The sequence below is a fragment of the Protopterus annectens genome, chromosome 3.part1 (assembly GCF_019279795.1).
Source record: "Protopterus annectens isolate FY-2018-M chromosome 3.part1, PAN1.0, whole genome shotgun sequence".
In the NCBI taxonomy this organism is placed as follows: domain Eukaryota; kingdom Metazoa; phylum Chordata; order Ceratodontiformes; family Protopteridae; genus Protopterus; species Protopterus annectens.
In genome coordinates, this window is record NC_056732.1 from 105,448,225 (window position 1) to 105,472,624 (window position 24,400).

Sequence of the window (24,400 nt, forward strand, 5' to 3'; positions counted from 1 at the left end):
GTACCATAATGTCCAGCACTCAGCTGCAGCGGCAGTATGTTATAAATCTGTTCCTGCATGCGGACATTAGCACTTAAAACTGGGCTGCTGAGTTACTACATAACTGAAATTACTCATACCAGTGTGGCGTACAGATGTTACTGAATTCTGTGCTTACACATCTCAGGTCTCACAGGGTATCACTGCAAATGTGAAGGTGTCAAGAGTACAAGACCATTCACTGGCTTTTAAGTTTTCTTTAGTCTCTTACCAGATTTCAGCTCCTTTACCAGAGATGACATCGTATTTGTGATGGAGTCTGCTGCCACCAGCAGGTCATTCCGTAGATTTCGTTTGGAGCCTGCAGCAAAACAAAACACATGCACATTTAGTCACAAAACATTGTGAAAATCTACCGCTTCCAAACAAAGGTGAAAATTAGAAGTGCTGACCTGGTGTCTGGGGATTCTAAAGCACAATAATTTAATGGAAACATTTGGCTCTGGTATCAAAAGACCAGTTAGGTGTTACAAATTTTTTTTCAACATGACTATTATATTTTCTAAATTTATTATAACTTTCCTGGATGGAGTACAGTGTCTGATCATAACATTTGAAAGTACTATTATAATAAAACTGGGATGTGACAATAAATGCCATGGTGGTCAGAAGTAGAGGAAATATAATACACTTTTCTAAAGAAACCCAGCTTTGTGCCTCTTAAAAGATCCTTATGCACCAAGCAAACTTAACACACCTGTCCAGTTACACTGTTAATGTTTGGTCTCATATGGCATAAGACAGAACATATTTAAATACACTGATGGAGTACAGTAGAAAGTAGGTAGTGCTGAATTAGGTTTTTTCAGGTTTCCTATTTTACATACATGCTCAGTGCAAGGTCATGGGCTAAATATATGCATACAGTATCTACCCAGCAAGATCTTAGATGCATCGATTTTCTACTACTACAAAATCCATGGAGCAACAGCATCAAGGAATTTGAATATCACACACTGCAGAATTCTGCCATTTTACCTGGGCTGGAATGAAGAGTGACCAGTAAACAAAAATGTGTACATAAATATATGCATGTATTTATGTATGGAAGTATATAACCACATACATACTAAAACACCTTGCTATGGCTTACATTATGTATGAAATGATAGTCAAGAGATGGCGTGCACATCTTTCCTACACATTTAAATGAACATGTGCACCATCTCTTCTGCAAACAGAGCATGACTAAAACCTGTTACATAACTCAGCCTTACCCTAACTGTAAAATAAGGAGCTATACTTATTTTCATCTTGTCACTACCATCTTTTCATTCTCCCTGGTGCATCAACCCAGATGGGTGTCCCGGTAATAGTGTTCCTATTTGTTCTTACAAGGGGAAAAAATAAAGTCAGGCAGAGGTGATCCTGTTTAACTGCAGCCTAACAGTTTTTTTTTTAAGATTTAAATTGTTTACTCCTATTCCTTCTTTGTTTCTGGAAGTGAACACTTTTGCACACCTAGCATGCATGCAGGGTTGGCTCACTTCTTTTTATTACATCCATATACACTGAGCTTCTCCATGTATTATCCTCGGGGGTCATTAGTACAGCAATGAATCATCTTCTCTTCACCCCAGCCAGAGATATATACAGGTGAAAGGTCACAGAATCCTCCATCATGGTAGCCATATGATTGACAGATGCCCCACCTGTGCATAGTAGGTTGTTGGCATAATGTGGAAGCGGGAAATAAAACCGTGTGCTATCATAACACCCTCCTGTGACTTTTAAAGCAGCCAGAGATACATCAGAGAGTTGGATGGAACAGACAGCTGTATTACTGTATTACAGTAAGAGGAGACAGCTATTATTTTTGAGCTGTAGTGTAACTTGCATTTTCTTTTCTTAAAACTAAGGACAAAACCTCAGTAATTTAATTTTACGACTGCTCACCTTTTCTGAAATTTCAGGCCCTATCCGTCTAGCAGATAAAGGCAGAATACGTAATCACTCATCATTGTGTGTAACTATTATCAGTTATTTCTGCAGACAGTTTGACAGTACTGAATTTGCAAGCAGGAGTTCAAGCTTTGTTCAAAAATGGATATGTGTGGTCAGACAGTAAGACTGGAAAAGGAGAAGAGGGAATACTTTCTGGGGGGGAAGGACAGACATGGGCAGTGCAACGGTGATCCCAGCAGAGGCCTCATTTTACCACAGGTGCAAAAAATGTATCTTTGACTCTCTCTGTTTCTATTGTGTTGTATGCCTCACTTTATTTTACTTGAAAGCACTACAATGAAGGACTTGTGGAAATCCTTTTCAAAAGGTCCTCTGCCTGAGGCACACCCACTTGCCAGTGGTGCCTAACTTCCACTGGATGAGAGGCCGCCAGTCACCAGCTCCAGTTCAGGGCTAAACCAAGAAAGCTTAATGAGGAAATGTTATTGACTTATGTATCAGGAATGGTTCTGATGAAATGCGGAAAGCTGCAAACCATTAAAGGCAAAAAAAGACCTATTTTATGTTTATTATATATCGTGTACAGCCCTGTTCGATTTGAGAGATGATCACTATTAAGTGCTTGAAAAGAGACACAAACTGTTAAGTGTGTCTGTTACAGGTGTATATGTCTAGGCATATTACAGTCATCATGATCACTTCCCTAGTATTCTTCATGTGTTCCTGTGTTAAGGTATTTGCATCCATGCTTAGTTTTTCAAGTTTATTTATAAGGATGAGTCATTAAGCCAAGTGCCTAGTTTACACATATCTGTGAAGACAGATCTGTTAACTACCGTTGTACATTACACCATCCATGGAGTATATTTATAAAGAATATTGCAGTAGCTATGTTATCATTCTAATACAATAACCTGCTATGTAGGTACTAATACATAGTAATTTCTCAGTGTAGATTTAAGTACTTCCAAAAGAAGAATGCTTTAGAATAACACCATCCAGATATGAAAAAATACATTCATTTCTAACATAACTTCAAATTCTCTGCCTTCCTGATTTTTTTCATATCGTCCTTATCATATTCCATTTTAGTAAACATCCCAGAGGTACACCATTTATTTGTTTATTTGTTTTTTGAAAATAATACACATGAGGTTTCTTAGTCTGCTCCCAGCAGACTTTTCTAGCATTCCATGAACCACTATGGTCATCCTCCCTTGTACACATTCAGTTCACATGATATTTTGTCTGCAAGTGAGGTATCTAGAATTGTGCACAACTCTGTTGCCATTGCCTGACTGGCTTTACAAAATAATAATGGATATGTTATGCTGCATAACCCTTCCATATACAGCTCATATCCTCTTAACATTTTTATGTTTAACATTGCCGAGTTGATTCATATCCAGTATTAGAACTCTTAGAATTATTGCTTTACTTCAGTTATTACTTAACCCCTAATTTGCATTAGTGGAGTGCACTACAACCTAAGTGAATTTGTTGCACTTCAGATCTTCCTACTGGAGATGGCACATATATGACCATATCTCCAGACTGTCCAATTGCCTCATCATTTAATTTACAGCAGATATGAATTTAAAACTGCTGCTTGACTGCACTGATTTTTCTAGATTTTCTGCATTTAAGGTATAGATATTTCCATCACCTTTTGATTTTGGTCTTATTATACTGCAGCTTGATGTGCATATGCTCCACAAGTTGGGTGTGCGATGGATGAGAAAGAAACATTTTGGACTGAGTTGGATGAAGTGGTGATGAATGTACCCAAGGGTGAGAGTGGTGACTGGAGCAGATTTCAATGGGTATGTTGGTGAAGGGAACAGAGGGGATGAGGAAGTGATAGGTAGGTATGGTGTTAAACAAAGGAATGCAGATGGTCAGATGGCAGTGGATTTTGCGAAAAGGATGGATATGGCTGTGGTGAATACGTATTTTAACAAGAGGGAGGAGCATAGGGTGACATACAAGAGTGGAGGAAGATGCACACAGTTGGATTATATCTTATGTAGGAGGGCTAGTTTGAAGGAGATTGGAGACTGTAAAGTGGTGACCGGGGAAAGTGTAGTTAGGCAGCATAGGATGGTGGTTTGTAGGATGACGTTGGTGATCAAGAAGAGGAGGAGGAGTGTGAGGGCAGCACCAAGGATCAAATGGTGGAAATTGAAAAAGGGTATTTGTGAGGTGGAGTTCAGGGATGAGTTAAGACAGGCACTGGGTGGCAGTGAAGAGTTACAAATAGCTGGGTAACTACAGCAGAGCTAGTAAGGGAGACGGCTAGAAAGGTGCTTGGTATGATATCTGGACAGAGGAAGGACGACAAGGAGACATGGTGGTGGCATGAGGAAGTACAGGAGAGTATACAGAGAAAGAGGGTGGCAAAGAAGAAGTGGGATTGTCAGAGAGATGAAGAAAGTAGACAGGAGTATAAGGAGATGAGGTGCATGGCAAAGACAGAGGTGGCGAAGGCTAAGGATAAGGCATATGAAGAGTTGTATGAAAGGTTGGACACTAAGGAGGGAGAAAAGGACCTGTACCGATTGGCTAGACCAAGTTAGGAAAGATGTGCAGCAGGTAAAGGTGATAAAGGAAAATGTGGGAAACATACTCACAAGCGAGGAGAGTGTGTTGAGGAGATGGAAAGAGTACTTTGAGGGGTTGATGAGTGAAGAGAATGAGAGGGAGAGAAGGTTGGATGATGTGGGGATAGTGAATCATGAAGTACAATGGATTAGCAAGGAGGAAGTAAGGATAGCTATGAGGAGGATGAAGAATGGAAAGGCTGTTGGTCCAGATGACATACCCATGGAAGCATGGAGGTGTTTAGGTGAAATGGCAGTGGAGTTTTTAACCAGATTGTTTAATGAAATCTTGGAAAGTGAGAGGATGCCTGAGGAATGGAGAAAAAGTGTTTTGGTACCGATTTTTAAGAATAAGGGTGATGTGCAGAGCTGTAGTAACTACAGAGGGATTACATTGATCAGTCACAGCATGAAGTTGTGGGAAAGAGTAGTGGAAGCTAGGTTAAGAAGGGACATGATGATTAGTGATCAGCAGTATGGTTTCATGCTGGGAAAGAGCAGTACAGATGCGATGTTTGCGCTGAGAGTGTTGATGGAGAAGTACAGAGAAGGTCAGAAGGAGTTGCATTGTGTTTTTGTAGACTTAGAGGAAAGCATATGACAGGGTGCCTAGAGAGGAGTTGTGGTATTGTATGAGGAAGTCAGGAGTGTCAGAGAAGTATGTAAGAGTGGTACAGGATATGTACGAGGGTAGTGTAACAGTGGTGAGGTCTGCAGTGGGAGTGATGGATGCTTTTAAGGTGGGGGTGGGGTTACATCAAGGATCAGCTCTGAGCCCTTTCTTATTTGCAATGGTGATGGACATATTGACAGACGAGATCAGACAGGAGTCCCCGTGGACTATGATGTTTGCAGATGGCATTGTGATCTGTAGTGAGAGTAGGGAACTGGTGGAGGAGACCCTGGAGGGATGGAGATATGCTCTAGAGAGAAGAGGAATGAAGGTCAGCAGGACTAAGACAGAATATATGTGTGTGAATGAGAGGGAGGATAGAGGAATGGTGAGGATGCAAGGAGTAGAGGTGGTGAAGGTGGATGAGTTTAAATACTTGGGATCAATAGTTCAGAGTAACGGTGAGTGTGGAAGAGAGGTGAAGAAGAGAGTACAACAGGATGGAGTGGATGGAGAAGAGTGTCAGGAGTGATTTGTGACAGACGAGTACCAGTAAGAGTGAAAGGGAAGGTCTACAAGAGGGTAGTGAGAACAGCTATGTTATATGGGTTGGAGACAGTGGCATTGACAAAAAGGCAGGAGTTTGAGCTGGATGTGGCAGAGTTAAAGATGTTAAGATTTGCACTGGGTGTGACGAGGGTGGACAGAATTAGGAATGAGTATATTAGAGGGTCAGCCCAGGTTGGAAGGTTTGGAGACAAAGCCAGAGAGGCAAGATTATGTTGGTTTGGATATGTGGTGAGGAGGGATGCAGAGTATATTGGGAAAAAGATGCTAAGGATGAAGCTACCAGGTAACAGGAAAAGAGGAAGGCCTAAGATAAGGTTTATGGATGTGGTGAGAGAGGACATGCAGGTGGATGGTGTGACAGAGCAAGATGCAGCGGACAGGAAGAAATGGAAACAGATGATCCGCTGTGGCGACCCCTAATGGGAACAGCTGAAAGAAGATGAAGATAATACTGCAGCTTGATGTATTGTAAATTTTGTTTTACTGCAAAGGTTTTTTTTTTCTTGGAATATTAAAAGTTGTTGGCTAGGGTCAGTTAGGAAACAATCCTTTTGCATTCAGTACAGAATAGGAATAAGATCTACATAATTAGTGGGAGGAGCTGAGAAACAGTTTTCTTATTTAAGGTATTCACCTACATTTCTCTCTAGCTACAAGAGCTCTGAGTTTTAAACTGCTGTTTGACTGCATGGATTTTTGGACTTTTCCCACCCACCTGCAATTCTTGCTGTGCTTTTAAACCTGGTAGGTTTTAAGCTGCCAGCTCCTACTGTAACTTAGACCTTGGAAGCTCCGCCATTGCTAATTCTTTTTTTTTTACTCAAATAATTTTTATTTTGATGAAATACAATAATTTAATACATTCATAACATTCAATAACTATTTACAGCATTTACATTCAGCCTGACAAAACGGATTCAGATAAAAACATTTGTAGTTAAATAATAAGTTAATATATAAACTATGATAGGAAGAGTTTGGTTCCATCTGTAGGGTATCAATCAAATTCAAAACTTTCCTCCACAGACTATTAACCAGTGGCTTAAGAAAAGTTCTTAACTCTTTAGTTCTTTTCTCCATTAGTATGCATTTTTTCAGTGATGATAGGAATTACTTCATTGTGGGTGCTACATTAGAGTTCCATCATCTAGTTATACATTTTCTGGCTATTGCTAACATTGTCCACAACACATACAGGTCATCTTTCCTCATATTATTACTATTAACAGCATTCAATAAAATTAAGGACTTTGTCAAAACAAATATATCAGTATAGATAGATTGAACAAATTTGTTAATCTCATTCCAATATGGTTTAATATTAGTACAGTCATAAAAAGTATGAGACCAGTCAGCATTAGTGGACAGATGACATCTCCAACATAACTTGCTGTTTGAAAGGTTCATTTTTGAGAGTTTCTCAGGTGTCAAAAAAAATCTGTGTAGAAATTTCCACTGAAAAACCCTGCAGAATTGTGAATGAGAAGTTAGTTTAACTGAAAATAAAATGTTTGTTTTATCTTCCATTGATAATGATACTTGAAACCCTTTAGTTAGGTATTGCCAGTAAGAATCTTTAGGAGCTGTCTTATAGACAATTAACATGTTATATAAATATGATAATTCATTCTTAACATTGATATTATTATATAGAATTCCAAAAATCCAGTTTATAATTTTTGGTACGGTTTTGAAGGATGAGTTATGTATTATTCTACATAGATCCTTAGTGTATGCTGTGACACTCTGAAGAATCAACCAGTCATTAGGGGATAGGCCATAGGTTGACAATATACTTTGTGCGTTCAAAGCTTGTTGGTTTTCAATCCATTTTTATCAGTTGTAACCTATCATCAAATGTTATAAACAAATTATTCCATTTGCTTATTAATGTCTTGATTAAGTCTATGGCTTTAGCATAGTTAAGCTGTAAGGTTTCATCTATATTTTTGCCTAGGACTATTTCTAAATAGTCTAGAGTTGAAACTTGGTTTCCAATAATACTATTAACTGGAACCTGTATGTTCTTTTTTTTATTTAATAATAAATATTTTGATTTAGATTTGTTGAAGGAGAGTCCTGAGATTTTTTTGAAATTTGTTGTTACTATATCCACTTCACCTAACACTTCCTTAGAGTTGGGTAAGGTAAGTAAGACATCATCAGCAAACATCATTATTTTAGAAATATATTGGTCATATATATTTATACCTCTTATCTTTGTGTTATTACGTATTAAAATGGCAAGTATTTCTATGGCCAGAGCAAATAGGATAGGGGACATGGGACATCCTTCTCTAGTCCCTCTAGTGATTTGGATTGCTTTAGAAGTAAATAGACATAATTTGATACATGCTAGATTATTTTCATAGAATTTCTTTATCATTGTTATAAAAAGGGGGGAATCAAATATTTTTAAGATTTTAAATAAATAACCCCAATTTAAGGAGTCAAAGGCCTTTTAAATATCTAGACCTATTATCAATGCTTCATGGTTTCCTCTATTGAGGTAATCTTTCAGAGTTAATACTCTTTTAATATTATCCTGTGTATGCCTGTTATGTATGAAACCAGCTTGGTCTTCATTAATTATTTTAGATATGGGTATTTTCAATCTATTGACCATAATTGACATAAATAGTTTATAATCATTATTCAACAAAGAAATTGGTCTATATGAGTTGCAATGATTAGGGTCCTTATTCTCTTTTAATACAGGGGAAATTAGAGAATATCTCCAAGGAGGGATATTTGCTAATATTTGAACTTCAAGAAAGGTTTTATGTAGGACAGGGATTATATAAGAAGGGAACAATCTACAAATTTTGATAATTAAGCCATCTATTCCAGGTGCTTTATTAGACTTACTTCTTTTAATCCCATCTATAATTTCCTTTTGAGAAATAGTTTTTTGTAGATTTAACTTAAGTTCCTCAGGAATTCTTGTTATGATGGGAACTATATTCTCTAACTTTTCACATTCATTTGTACTTATTTTATCTTTATGATGCTCTGCATAATGATAATTAAAAGTCTCCATAATGTCCCCTATGTCCGACACTTTTTTCCTTTTCCCTTCATGAAAGATACTATCAATGTTATTAATTTTTGATTGTATCTTAACTTTCATAGATAGGTTATGAAGATGCTTAGGAGAGGTAGCATAAGAATTTAATTTCAGTTTTTCCACAGCTAAATTAGTTTTATGGGATAATATTTCATTGTATTCCTTATTTGCTTCTTCTATTTTCTTTTTATTATCTGTAGCAATTAAGTTTTTATTAGATTTAAGAAATAATATTTGATTTTGGGGTTGCTGTAACTTTGAGTCCCATTCTTTAATTTTATTTTTGTACCAGCTAATGGTTTTACCATATAGATAGGCCTTAAGAGAATCCCAAACCATAATTGTGTTTGCTTCAGGTTTATAATTAATCTCTATGAAAAGCTGAAGTTCAGAAGTTATCCAAGATTTAAAGTCTTTAATTTTTGTGATATATGAAGGAATCCTTGAAGTAATAACTAATTGATTGAATTCCAAGTGTATTGTTAACAACAGGGAATTATGATCTGAAAAGGGACAAGGTCGTATTGAAAAATGCAAGATTTTAGAATAAAGATCTTGTGAGATATACATTTTATTTATTCTAGTTTGGGTACCATGTCTATAGTCCTGGTGTGAGAATAGTAAAGAATTTGGTCCCAAAGCATTAAAGGTATCTTTTAATTTAAACATTTCTGTCCATTTTTTTAACTGTTTGGCTGAGGACAATAGTCTAGGAGATTTCCTACTGGTAGTTTCTGCAATATCTCTGATACAATTGAAATCACCTCCTAGTATAATATTACCTTTAGAAGTAGTTGTAATAAAGTCTAAGTGTTTCTTAGCTAGTTCAACCCCCATACCTAGGAACCAGAATAAATTAACCAGGGTCCAAATTCTATTATTAAACTTAAGTATAACTAAGGCCATGAGTCCATCATTGTCTACATGTTTGTAAATGATTTAGGGATTTAAGAAAGTCTTTTTCCATAGAATTGTTACTCCTCTGGTCTTATTTTTATAAGAAGATTGAGCAAGTATTGTGTATTCCTTAGGGTCCCACATAAATGTGTCATTTATTTTAAAGTGTGTCTCTTGGAGGAAAAACTACTTGAGCCTTGTTTAGTAGTAGGTTGTCTCTCTTATATGGGTTGTTTAAGCCATTAGTATTTAAGGATATCAAAGTTAAATCCATATCAAAATTCTTTAAAAATAACAAATAATAAAGGAACTTGCATTAATAGAATCCTGTATACATAATACTCTTCCTGAATAGACAATAGAATATCAATTGTTGTATTTCTATTTATCCTCAATCCAAATAACTTTCCCCATGAAAGATAAAAGTAAAACAATTGTGTCAGGCATCTCAAAACTCGAAAAACAGTTAAATAACAAAAAATTTGCATATTTCACTCTGATATAAACTTTAATACACCCTATACATGGAATGAGATGCATTCCTAGTCTAGCAAACAAAACTAAATCTGCTAGACTACCTATCCCAACCATCAACCTTCGTTGGTTCGAGCCCATGAAAACAAAGTAAAACATGGAGAATATATTATAAATTAAGAGAAAAATAGTAGTGATAAACAACTAATCAGATATTAATTTCAGTTAGGTTTTAGAGATGAGTTACATACAATATTATTAGAAATATTAAACATGTATACAGTAATTATTCACTAATGAAGCAAGAGACATATTAGGATATATATAATCTGAATTTAGTGTTGAATAGACTAAGGAAACATTAGCTTTATTAACAATCTAAATGATTACCCAAAATACCTAAGCATGTCATCTGTATTAGTTCTAATAAAAACTTCAAAATGGCAGAACAAATCAAAGAATCTTTTAGCATTTGTATTTACTTGCCCTCTGAATAAATCCTATCATGACAAACTCTCACTAAATAAAAACTTCATGAGAATTGGGTGTTAGCACATAGTGAGTGTGTGCCATTTCCAAAAGATGTTAACATAGATTTTTAGAAATATTCCATAAGACATATTTGTCCTTAATTAACTCCTAAACTTTTGGAATAGCAGATGTTTAAATGTTGTTGTTGTTGTCTTTCGGCTTTTTCCCGGTTAGGGGTCGCCACAGCGGAACTCCGGTCCGCTAATGATTGGCAGTAGATTTTCACGAACGCCGAGGTGCCAGCTCGACGTTCAACCTTCAACGAAGGCATGCCCATTTACGCATGTCTTTTGAATGCCCACCCAACCGCGGGGAGGACATGCAGACTCCACACAGAAGGCAGATGTTTAAATAACTGACTTAAAATCAATAATAATAAACTGGCATCAGTTAGAATGACACAAATTAGTAAAAAAACATTATTTATTTAAAACTTACTATGGATAGCAGGTCTTAACAGTGAATGACTCAAAGACAAAATTAAGATAGAGATAGCTGTAAATATCTACCATTGTAATAGGGTAATACTGAAACTCATAACTTGTTTGTTGTGTTATCACAAGTCAGATATCACTGAGCTCTTTCCCTGTCATAAAGTGCTAATATAGTACAATACAGTACTTTATAATAACTGAAAACATGACATCTGAAATATAAATAATATCTAGGATACAATAAGGAAATCAACATACTGAATGCAACGTAATTATGGTTTAATCAAAATTAGTCATACATATATTTGCTAGGATTTAGTATGGTGTTTGAGTATCCTTACAGTTATTACCATTAATCATAAGCATTTCCTATAAATGTATAAACCTATACTAAACACTTGCTAACTGCATAGGAAAGTTATTTATAAAGATCTATTTATAAAAAACTCCAGTATATTCATTAGAAATAGTAGCTATAATTAACTAAAAAAGAAGCCAACCAGTGCTACTAGTCCACAAAACACTCGAAACAAAGCACTGTTACTGCAAACTGGATTCAAAGTATTTCCTTTATTGTAAAATCCTTAAAAACAGATGATTGAGCACTTTCTTCCCTCTCAAGCAGGGATTTCATCAGAATCTAACTTTTTCCCTCCAAAATTTCCCCTTAAATAGTGAATTACATCATTAAATCATTAAAACCTGGTGACTCATCTTATTAACATATAAAATTCATAAATATGCATTCAAAATATATTCATTCAAAATATATTCAAAGTGTAAAGTCCTAAGAAATAATATAACTATAAAAACAAATAAATATATCTTAGACATTTTATATGAATGTGTGTGTACATATTTTTGTGTAACATTATTTCATTAACTCCACTTTTTTGTATAACAAGGGCTTAATAGAAATAACTTCATTCAGCCCAGGGACTTGACTTGCTTGTAACATAATTTGCCATCTTAGCTCCCTCTCTTCTATGTAACTTCTATAATTACCCCCTCTGGGGTTCTTTAATACCTTCTCTAAGATGGCAAATTCAAAACCTAAAAAAACAGAGCAGTTTGTGGAATGTTTACATAAAGCATTGTTTAGATTTTTATTAAGTATTTGGTAAGTGTGCCCATAAATCCTGTCCTTTAAATGCCTTTCTGTCTTACTGACATAAAAACTAGGGCAGGTTTTACACAGCACCAAATAAATCACACCTATAGTTTGACAATTACCTTTTTCAAACTTTATGTCTGTCCTTAGAATGTTGTTTAGTGTAATACTCTCCCTGGTGTAAATATATTGGCACTGGGAGCAACGCCCACATTTTGAGGTGCCATACTTATTATTATTTTTATTCTTAAATTCACTTTCAAAACATTTTTTCAAATTGGGTCCAACTTTATAAACAAAATTTGGTTTATTACCCACTACAGTCCATAGCTTCAAATTATTTCTCAACATAACCCAATTGTCATTCATAATTTTCTCCACCTCATATGTTTTATTTCCAAAAGGAATGACCATAGATTTTTCAAAATCCTTATTGTCTTCAGGTCCTTTGTTTGTTTCTTCACCCATATTGTGTGGGTTCCCTAAAAGAGGTTTGTATTTCTTTCCCCATTCTTCCCTTACAAAATTAACATAGTCATTAATGTTTTTAGTGGGGTACCCTCTTTCCTTAAATAATCTAGCTACTATTGCCAGTTCTTCATCAATATCTTCCTCATTAGATGTCATTCTTGCTATCCTAATGAGCTGGCCTTTCAAAATACTATTTTTTTTGTTTTGTTGGGTGATTACTCGAATAATGTAGGTATGAGTTACTAAAATGTGGTTTTCTATAAACCTTAGATTTAAATGACCCATTTTCCTTTTCAATATTTATATCTAGATAGTTTGTACCATTGTCTTTATATTTGTAGGTGAATCTTAAAAATTCTGTACTGTCATTAAAATACTTAATCATTTCTTGAATCTTAGTCTTCGGACCTTTCCACAAAATAAAGATATCATCCAAGAATCTAACATATAATTTCATATATTGAAAAAAATCACTTTTAAACACAACATTATGTTCCCAGTCCAATAACACAAGGTTTGCATAAATGGGGGCACAAGACGCCCCCATAGCCACCCCTTTGTGTTGCCTGAAATATTCTCCTTCAAAAAATATGAAATTATGGTCTAAAACAATCTCCATAAATTCCATAATTAATTCAATTTTATTACTTATAAGTTTTGTGTGCTTATTTAAACTCTCAGAGAACCATTCCAGACCTTCTTTTTTTTGGAATAGATGTATATAAATCTATTATATCAATAGTAATGAAAGTTATAACTTTATCCCACAAATCTTTGTTTATCCTACCTAAAAAATCCCAAGAGTCCCTAATCATGTGGTCTGCATTAATAACTTGATTTTTTAACCATTTATCTATCAGCATCCCAAAGGGGTATGTTTTGGACCCTCGACCTGACACAATAGGTCTAAATTTCAAGTTTTCTATTCCTTTATGTGTCTTAGGTATTCCAAACATTGTAGCTACTAGGGGTTTCTTAACTTTTAAAAAATTGTATAAATCATTTGAAATTCTTTCCTCCAGTATGTATTCTTCTAAATAAAAATCTATTTTTTTATTACTAATATTGATCTAATTTAAGGAAGCTGACGTGTAAGTCAATGAATCATTTAACATTTCAACTATTTTGTGGGAATATTCTAAGCTGTCGTAGAACACCATACCACCTCCTTTGTCAGGACGCATCACTCTGATACTCTTGTCCTCTCTCAAACATTTTAATATTTCATTTTCTTCTTTAGTCAAATTTTTATTTTTAAACATGTTTTGTTCTCTACCTTTGAGTTTATATATATCTTCCATTATTGCTTTTTCCAAGCTAAATAAAATTGGATCTAGGGCGGTTAAAACACTCTTATTCTTGGGTTCATACTTTAGCTTCTCTTTATTAAATATTTTTGTCCTTCAAACATATATGCTAAATTAAGCTTCCTTAAAACATTTTTAATTCAATAATAGTTTGTGTATAATCAAACTGTCTAGCTGGAACAAATTTCAAACCTTTCATACAGAGAGAGAAATGTTCCTTAGACAGCTCAACTCCTGCAAAATTGTAAATATGATATCCTAACAGTGTATGTCTCACTCCATCTTGAACAATATTCCCTACCATTCCTCCCTTTTGTTCCTGTTTCCTTGATTCTTCCACCCTTGTGGGTATTTCCTTACCTCCTGTAGCCCCACGTCCCATTCCTGTTGGTATTGAAAAGTTTGTGGTTCACATACATCTTCATCATATCTTTCAGTGTTGTGTTTCCTTCCATAACTTCTATTTTCTTTAAGTTCTTTAAACTTTCCTCTATAATATTCAATATCTTGTCCTTTATTACTTTTTTTGTTTTTGTTATTATTCAATATATATGCTCTATGGTTTTTATACTCTGTCAAGTCCCTGTGCATTTTTTTACACTTAATTTCATACAATTTATTACATTTAAAATCTATATTATCCATTTTTCTATAATATAAATTTTCATACTCTGAAAATAAAAGATCAGTAGTAATTTTTCTATTCAATATTTCAGCTTTTTCTATAAGTTGACTCAATTTTGTGTCATTGTTTTTAATAATTTTACCCAACATTTCCAAACCATGTCTATTAAACATTTCAGTAAATTCTGCTATCAGTTTGTCATCATATTCTAAACCGAAAGGAAATTTATAGATTCTTAGTCCTCTAGGTACAATCTTTTTTGCCATGCATTGGGACAAATATACATTCTCTAGCTGTAATTTTTTAATTTGTAACATTTTAGTTTCAAAAGTAAAAATCATTTGTTTTACATTTCCTTCATTCACATCATTAAAATCTCCTATATCAGCATATTTGTTACTCATCACAACATTGTCCGAAAATGTAAACTGCTTGCCCGACAGACAGGCAAATTTCTTATTCTGTCCAGTAGTATTACTATTAGCTGTTGTAATTGTCTCTACATTACTCACATGTTTGCCAATTATTTTAGTGTCCATTTTGCATCTACAAGAATCTCTGCCATTTCCATCAAACCCATTGTAACCATTATCCTGCTGTTGTGCTTTATAATCCTTCAATTTAGGTCTCGCCCCCATTCTCATAGCCTCCGCTATCTCTCCATTCGCATTGGGGCCCCCTTCTGCTCCTTGAGGACATTTAGAAGCGATGTAAGTGTCCGAAATTCGTTGTACAAAGTCTTCCTCGTTTTTTTCGTTCCTCGTCTGTTCGTTGTTCGTCTCCAAATCAATGGCGTCACTCTTAGGGGACGAACAGCGTTTCCTTTTAGCATGAAACGCTGCATTTTGACTTTCTGGTTGAGAAATGAGCTCTATCAACCTAGTGAGCTCTCCTTTAACGATAGCGAGTTCCGAGTGAACTCTATCCAATTCCTCTCGGTGAATAGGGGAAAATAAAGCTGGCATACCCTCAAAGGAATCCATACTGCTGTCTGGCTCCACAAGTCCACCAATAATAAGTAAAAAAGAAGCCAACCAGTGCTACTAGTCCACAAAACACTCGAAACAAAGCACTGTTACTGCAAACTGGATTCAAAGTATTTCCTTTATTGTAAAATCCTTAAAAACAGATGATTGAGCGCTTTCTTCCCTCTCAAGCAGGGATTTCATCAGAATCTAACTTTTTCCCTCCAAAATTTCCCCTTAAATAGTGAATTACATCATTAAATCATTAAAACCTGGTGACTCATCTTATTAACATATAAAATTCATAAATATGCATTCAAAATATATTCATTCAAAATATATTCAAAGTGTAAAGTCCTAAGAAATAATATAACTATAAAAACAAATAAATATATCTTAGACATTTTATATGAATGTGTGTGTACATATTTTTGTGTAACATTATTTATATATATATTGTAAAACTAGTCCTGCTGACTGTAAAGCTGTGCTCAACCTCAAACCAAGTAGTATGAACAAAAATGAACAAAAATGAAGAACACAGCACCACAACAAACCAATAAAAAGCAGATGGCAAAGAGCAGTGTAAAATCCAAATAGACTTTTATTCAAACACAGGTGAGCGCTTTCGCAATAAAATCACTTCTTCAGACCATACAAGAAATCAGCAGCATCTCAAATATTTAAAAAGCAATCAGTTGAATATCTACCAATAAAAAACATTCAAGTACAATAGCCATAAAAATTTAAAGGCACAGCTTTCTTTTAAGACAGAAACCATAAAAGGCTTTTTACCCATCCATTTTTATGAGATCATACCTCTTGATTTTGCTGGTTAAAGATGTTTTATGGCACATAGAGAAGAAGCTCTGACTGAAACACAGACAGCCTAGGTAGATTGTCAGCCCAGGTGTTGGAGGAGCCAGTGATGCGGGAAGAGGAATGATGAGGTAAAAGGCAGCTCACTTTTTGGAGGGAGCAGAATATGAGAACATGTTCAAGGGCACACCAAGGACACAAGACCTGGTGGTGATGCTATAGCTATGATAACAGTCATCAATCAAGTTGCTTGATGGCTGGGCATAATACAGGGCATATCATTATATGAGGAGGTGGCTCCCCATGGCACCCCTGTGCAACCACCATGTGATGTATAGCATACAAGTATAATGGTGGTGAGTAGGGACACAAAGAAAAACTCAGCTGCACAATTATTGCACCTGTGCATGCCCTGTCCACTGTTTGAACTTGGATGTTATTAGGCCTTGGGCTGAGAAACCTTCTCATTTGGAGGGACACACTCATTGCGGAGGGGACAAATCCAAGGAAAGCTTCCAATATTGTGGGCATCATTAAGTATGTCAGAGGTATGGGAAATGCTGCGGATTTAAAGTCAGCAGTAGATGCCCAAAAAGTGTCTATATAACAAAGATTTTTCATATTGCCATTCTTTGCAATCATGATGTCTGCTCTAAGATGCAGATTTGTTAGACAGTATGAAGACCAGAGTGATCAGTAAAACTCAAGAGATCTGCATTGGTATTTATTTGCTAAGCATGGTAAAGGGTATCAGTGCCATTATCACAATAATTTGACATGGAATCAATTATCTTTAAACTTCCAAATACAAACTGCTTTCTGTTTGGCCATTTCTACTTCCTGTACATAAATGGCTATATTTCCAAAAAGTTGACTATAGTCCCAGAACATTTTCAAGGCATGGTACTGGAATATTTACCTATAATAAAATTCATCCTCTGTGCTCTCACCGCAGTGGTGGTGCTGCGGTAGCGTTGTCGCCTCACAGTAAGATGCTGTCCAGTTCGATTCTCAGCTAGAGCGTCTTCTGCTTGGAGACATGCGTGAATGGGCGTACCTTCGTTGAAGGTTGTGCATCAGGGCTGGTAACTCGGCACGTAAAAATCAACTACCAATTATTAGCGGACCGGAGTTCTGCTGTGCCGACCCCTTACCGGGAAAAGCCGAAAGACACAACAACATCTTCTGTGCTCTCAGTTCCAAAGGCAAAGGAAAAGTGCATCTTGAATTTTAATTATAAAACAAAATTAAATGACAATTTGTATACTATAGTATTCACTTCTGTACAGAAATGCATCTTCTTTTTAGCCCCAATGTTACAGCAACCTAATACAGCAAGGTATTTATGTCATTGGTAAGATTTTTTTTTAAACTGAATGTTTTACGGAGGTAGTCTATCAATATCTTATCACCATATCACTCTTCCTGGTATTATTATAAAATTATTAGGACAAACAAGAGAATATTCAGCTTTATACAGCCCACTCCATGAGCTAACAGAATCTTGAAAAACAGGCTGCATATTCTCAAATATGTAAATGTCTTCCTAAACAAGTAAAATAACCATATGCTATACATTTAAAATGACAGTACAAATCATATAGTCTGAGGAACAGACACCTTAATGATTAGGATTCTGAGATATACTTAGTTGTCTGCCTGAAAATTATGAAATGAATATGAAAAAAACAGCAACCAATGTGTATGTAGTAATATTAGCAGTACCTAGTCATATAAGGCCAAATTTCTGACTCTTGAAATTTTCTAACAAATTTCACAAGAAAATATGCCACAACTCTCACTCCAGAATGTACTTTCTGTTGGTAACTTCAAATACTAAGACACATGCACAATTGTATCTTCATGTAGTGTGGGTCACTGCTTAAGTCTAAATTTGGTAGAAAGAGCAAGCATAAATCCACCAATATAAAATGTCCTTAAGAAAAATAAGCTTGTTTTTTATATCTGAAGCAATATTATCATAAAATGTATATATTTTGATGTACTGAATTCCTCTGAGCAAAAGTCATACCACCAACCATAATGGAAACTGTTTATAATGCAGCAACTGGACTTTAACTAAGCATGCCAAATAATCCATATGTCAATCCCTTTGATTTATTAACAACATTTTCAGGGAATTATAACATGATGTTCTGACAAAAAATACAGCCTTGTACACTTAAAGACTTAGTTAGCTGATTGCCACCCATTTGTTCCCCACTCTTTGTGAGCTCAGACGAGATATCAGACATTCTTCGAAAATCCGTACAGTTGACAAGTACGTTAATTCAGTACAGCACTCTCTGTCTCTCTCTCTCTCCCATACACACACACACACACACACACACACACAAAGACTCTTCTTCTACTTTCACACACACAAACATTTTGCTTTTCATGCATGCACTCACTCACGCCGCACTTACCTATTAATACAGTTAGGTGCTGTCCCTTTCAAAGGCAATGACAGCAAATCTGTACATGAATCTGTCTTCAGCGCAAACACACACACTGATTCTTTGGCATGAAATAATACAGCAGCGCGAACACACAGATCCTACTTCAGCACAAAAAAAGGGAAGGGTGCTTTGGCACATGCACACATCAACGTTGCAGTTACAGGTCACTGTTGCGAAAAACAAATTAAAAAAAGTGTTTTGGCACATGCATACACTGAAGTTGCAGTTAAATGTTGATAGCCGCATGGAAGAGCTCTGAGGGCCGCATACGCCCCCTGGGCCACAGGTTGGACACATCTGCTCTAGGGCGTTAAATGATCTCATTTTATTTTGATATAAAATTTTTATTCTGGCAGGAAAGACAAGCTGAGTTTTGATGTTATTCTGCTTTAACAGTTTTATTAATGGCCAAGCTTTTTTCCTCTGTTACAAAACCCTGGTAGAATAGTCATTATCAAACCTAATTGGCTTTTGATTAAATTTTAATGGACTTTTCCTTCAGGCAGATTTTAGGACCAACTCCTTGTTCAAATAAGACAGAAACTTTATGACTATTGATCTTGGAGGAGAAGAGGAGGATGTTGACACTGGCTTTCCTAAAGCTCTATGAGCTCTTTCAATACCAAAGGGCAGACCCTCCTTTAAATCTAAAATTTCTGGAATCCAGGTATTCTGGAAAGAAATGATATCTTCTCCTTCAGCTCTCTCAGGGATGCCAAAAATCCTTATATTTGACCTTCTCTCCCTGTTTTCCAGGTCATCCATGTATTGAGAAGCCAAATGTTTTGTTTGATGAGAAAATCTTTCTGACTTTCTTCTTCCTTCAGTCTTCCATCAAGATCATTCAGGGATGCTTCTAAGTGTGTTATTCTGGATTGATGCTGCTGTATATGTTCCTTGAGAGAATCTGTTTGTTTCTGACAATTTTCCTTGAAGTTTTTAAATTCTCCTTAAAATCATCAACTTTTTAGTGAGAGTTCTTGTAGAGCAGATGTCACAAGCTGCATTTCTTTTTTTAAAGTCATGTCAGAATGAGAAGTCTTTGAAGTGCTCATCTCCACAAATTATACATTCTCCTTTATAATTTAACAAGAAAAAACTTTCTTAAGTTCACCAAAGTATAAAATAATATAGTTTATACTTTCATCTATCAATTCTAAGTATTTTTGCTAAAATAAAATAAGTTATTTCCTGTTTTTTTATATTAGTTTCATAGAGCTTTGAAACACTGCTGCTATCAGTTGGCCATCTTGGGTTCGCCCCCTCTCCATTGCTAATTCTACTGTGCACTGATAATAAAAACTGATATTGCATTCCCATTTGGCTCTTAAAGCTTGAATTATCCTCTGTTTTACATCATTCCATTTCACCTAGTGCACACTGCAATATTCAGAGCATTAATCTTAATTGTGAATTGTTCTTTTATGAATTTTTCCTGTTTTAACCAAAAGTTAACTGTTATTCATTTTTTAACTTGGTTTGGGACCTTAGTTTTGTAGTATTACGGTAGTAGGAAAATTGTGAGCTGCTGCAGGATCTGAGCTTCATTTATTTGATGTTTACTGCATTTTTTATGCTAGTATTCTACTTGGTCTGGGGGCCTCAGTCTTGTAATATCACTCATAGGGTTGCCACCTCTGGTAGTGGCTAAAACCAGACTAAGGCCACACCCCTTGCATCACTTGTAACCCCGCCCATTCCCACTCTCTCCTGCCCATGTTCCACCTATTTTGTGACATCACCATGGCATCAGCTGACAGGGAATGCCCTCTTTTTTCATTCCTGATGCCTGCTTTCAGCCAATTTACTATGCTTTTCTGTTAAAAAAGCTTAGTAAATCAGCCAATTTAACAAACTCCAATAGTCTGTTTTCTTTTTTGAAACAAAATACCAGAGTTTGTACAGTGTTTTCCGGACTACCAGAGAATTGATTTGATTTCTGGATAGTCTGGAAAGAAACTGGATAGATGGCAACCCTAATCACTTACGATAGTGAAACAAATGTGAATTGCTGCAGGGAATGAGACATGTTTATTACATTTACATTGCATTTTTACTGTTTGCATTTTACTTAGTGACTGGATTCCTTTCTAGCTCATCTCCTATACCCTGTGCTAAGCGATTGTTTGCAGTGCTCTATACAGACACAGGCATCTAGAACTGTAATTTTCCATATAAAACTTTTACTACTATTTTCTCAAGCTGAGTGTATTGCAGCCAGTTTGCCTGCTGAGAATCATTACCTCAAGAATTGTTTTTAGATTAACCTTAGACCGCTCCCTCAGCCCACATTTAGTTACAAACCCCTCTTGCACTGCCCCTCAAAGATCACAGAAAAGAGGATCCAAAGCCATGCATGTACACTTTCCTACTACCTCAGTAGCCTGGTAAAAATGGGCATTCTCAAACAATGTAGCTATTGTCTCATTTACTGACAACCACCTTATTCTTAAGCAGACCATCACAGTATGCGAGAGACATAATTACACTATGTTTTTGAAGTCAAAGCTCTCATATACAGACCCTGATATCTCCAAACAGGTTTCCAGTAATGCACACAATATAACTACTATGGATCAGACACATAAACTCACATATGCTGAGGCTCTGAAATACAATCTTCCCAAAAATCAGAGGCCTCTCATACTCTGTTCTCTGCCACCTTCCAAACACTCTACAAAGGCAACACTTCCTGAGACACACACAACCTCATCTTGCAAAGTCTCAACTTCTAAACCTTTAAGGCAAATCATCACACAACACAGATTTATTGGTCATTGGAGAGACTAGACTGAACAAAAAGACAGTTACGGTCAGTTGCTTATCAGAGCAAGGATCCACCAGATCACACATGCACTCAGGACATTGAACCACAAGTACCAGTATGACTCTGTCATAGTCCATGTGGTTGTTAATGACTTGAGACATACCTCCTGGACTATATGTTGAAAGACATGATAGATCTTTCAGATTATGTGTCCCAGGCAGGTATGCACATACCACATAGCACTCAGCAGCAGCATAACCTTCTCTAATGATGATACCAACCTTCCTAGACTTTTTCAATTATATATATCTTACATCTAAGTGTTAGATTACCTTACACAATCCAATAAATCTAAAACACAAATGAATTTGGCTACATACTTTCCTTCATAAAATTTCCACCAAAAAAAAAAAATCAGTGCAGATATTCACCCAACCCCCAGCCCCACACTGACAACCCAATATTAAATATGCCATTTTCTTTTCACCTCCCAACCCCCAATTCCAGCCTTCTCCTCCTAAATATCAGTCTTAGAAGAATATGCAGGAAAATCCATGACACACATGCTTGTTTTGCCACATATTTCCCAGACATAGTCGGAGCTGCAGAAACCTGGCTAGTAAAGAACATAAGCAATAGTGAAATTACCCTGCCTGGTATCAATATAATCACGCTTGACAGGACAAATAAGTGGGCAGACAGAACTGCCATAATCTACAAGAACTGCCTAAATATAACCACATGCTCACAGGAGATGCCACAGTTTAATGATGCAGAACTACTTATATTACACCTCAGATTCAATAACTGAAAAACACTTTGTTTAGCAGTCATATATATCCAACCAGGTAAAAACATTACCACTGTGGAAGATATTCTACACTGGATGTCCCACCATATACAACATGAAACAATAATACTAGGTGACCTAAATACAGACTGGCAGACTCTTAACAGCAGCACCCCATCTAATTCCATAACCTATATGACTTTACATAGTTAATTACATCAGTTAGAGTCCAGAAAAGCACTGGTAGGCAAGCTACCTTACACTGGATTCTTACTAACAGACCTAACAAAAGTGGGGTAGTTGGTAGCATTCCAGACAGCCTAAGTGACCATCTACCCATTTACACTCTCAGAAGTTACAATATCAAAGATAGAAATATAACTCACAACCAAGATTTTTACTCAAAAAACTTTGATAAAGACACTTTTATGAAATCTCTAACAGAATATAACTGGATGTACTAAAATCTGTGTACTTAGACTCTGTTGTCACACACTTCAATAAGATATTCCTAACAATTCTCTATAACCTTTCTCTAGTAGGTACCAAAAGGGTCAATCCTGCACCATGAGAAATTAGTACTGCAGTGTGACAATGCCTGGAAATACTGGCTCAAAATAGAACACAAAATGTATTTTAACTTTTCAGGCAACTAAGGAATAGACTAAAACATGACAAGTAAACTTATTATAACATTCTCCAAAATAAGCATAAAACAACCCAAAACTCTTCCATATACAAAGCATAGAGATTTACAAGAACAAACATTTACATCCGGGTGAAAACAACCACACCACCCCCTACATCAAGCAATATTACTGATAAAATTCCTACACAGTTTAACTGCTATTTATACAAACAATATTGTCCCTCCCAAACATTAATACCTCAACTACCCTCTCAGTATCTACAGCCTCTACCAAATATCCTTAGCTATTTGGCTTCAGCACAGTACCTACCTCCATTGTTAAAAAAACTCCTACAAAAGCTAAAACCAACCACCCTAGCTGCTAACCAACTCCCCTTGGACTACTTACAAATAGCTGCAATGCAAATGCTTTTCCAGTCCCAATATTGATAAATAGATCTATATCCGAAAAAAAACACTTCAGTTCCATCTGGAAAAAAATCCTTTATTATAGCTTTACACAAAGGATGGCACATCTACAGAGTTTAATAACTACAGGCCCACTGCAATCCTCTCTCCATATCAAAACTACTTGAAAAATGTATTCATGCTCAGCTTCTACATCACATAAATTCAAATAATCTGCTCTCAGAAAACATAGTATAGTTTCAGACCCCACCACAGCAGAATCACCACCCTCCTTCACTTCCCCAACACTATAACCCTGCATAAGAACAATAGTAGCCTAGTGTGAACCGTGTTCCTAGACTTATCCAAAGCATTTACATTTTATCACACCATTTACTCACTTAACTCTTCTATAGGTCTTCCTCAGTCCTCCCTTACATATTTGCTTAGTTATTTATCTGAAAGGCAACACACAGTCAAATGGCAACAGGACCTCTCCTCCTCTCTCTCAGTTACCGTAGGTGTCTCTTTCAGCTTTATACTAGGACCTTTTCTTTTCAATATTTTTATAAACACGCTTTACACTGCTATAGACCAAGCAGATATTGTACAATATGCAGATGATTTGACTTTAATATGTATAGCCCCTAGAATATCCGGACTCCAAAAAATTGCTCTAATTTCTTTCTCTTCAATTGAAACTTAGATGAAAAATTCAAACCTGCTCCTTAATTCCAATAAAATAAAACTAATACTCTTCACCCCAAACCATTATCTGAATCAAAAGCAATCTTTCTTTCTCACATCTGCAAATAATACTAAAACTGAAGTAGTACCACATACAAAATTATTGGGCATTGTAATAGATGACAATCTTAAATTTGATCAACATATTCTTCAATTTAAAACAACTACCA

General features: G+C 35.8%; 1 protein-coding gene across 15 annotated transcripts in view; it reads right to left on the reverse strand.

The window, feature by feature from the left end:
- Positions 1–24,400, reverse strand: part of DTNA (dystrobrevin alpha) — a 1,617,970-nt gene that overhangs the window by 137,885 nt on the left and 1,455,685 nt on the right. For all 15 annotated transcript variants that reach the window (XM_044066623.1, XM_044066631.1, XM_044066627.1 and 12 more), the window contains one exon: positions 251–340. In XM_044066623.1, the coding sequence (XP_043922558.1) occupies positions 251–340 (90 nt within the window). The remainder of the gene's footprint in view (positions 1–250; positions 341–24,400) is intronic.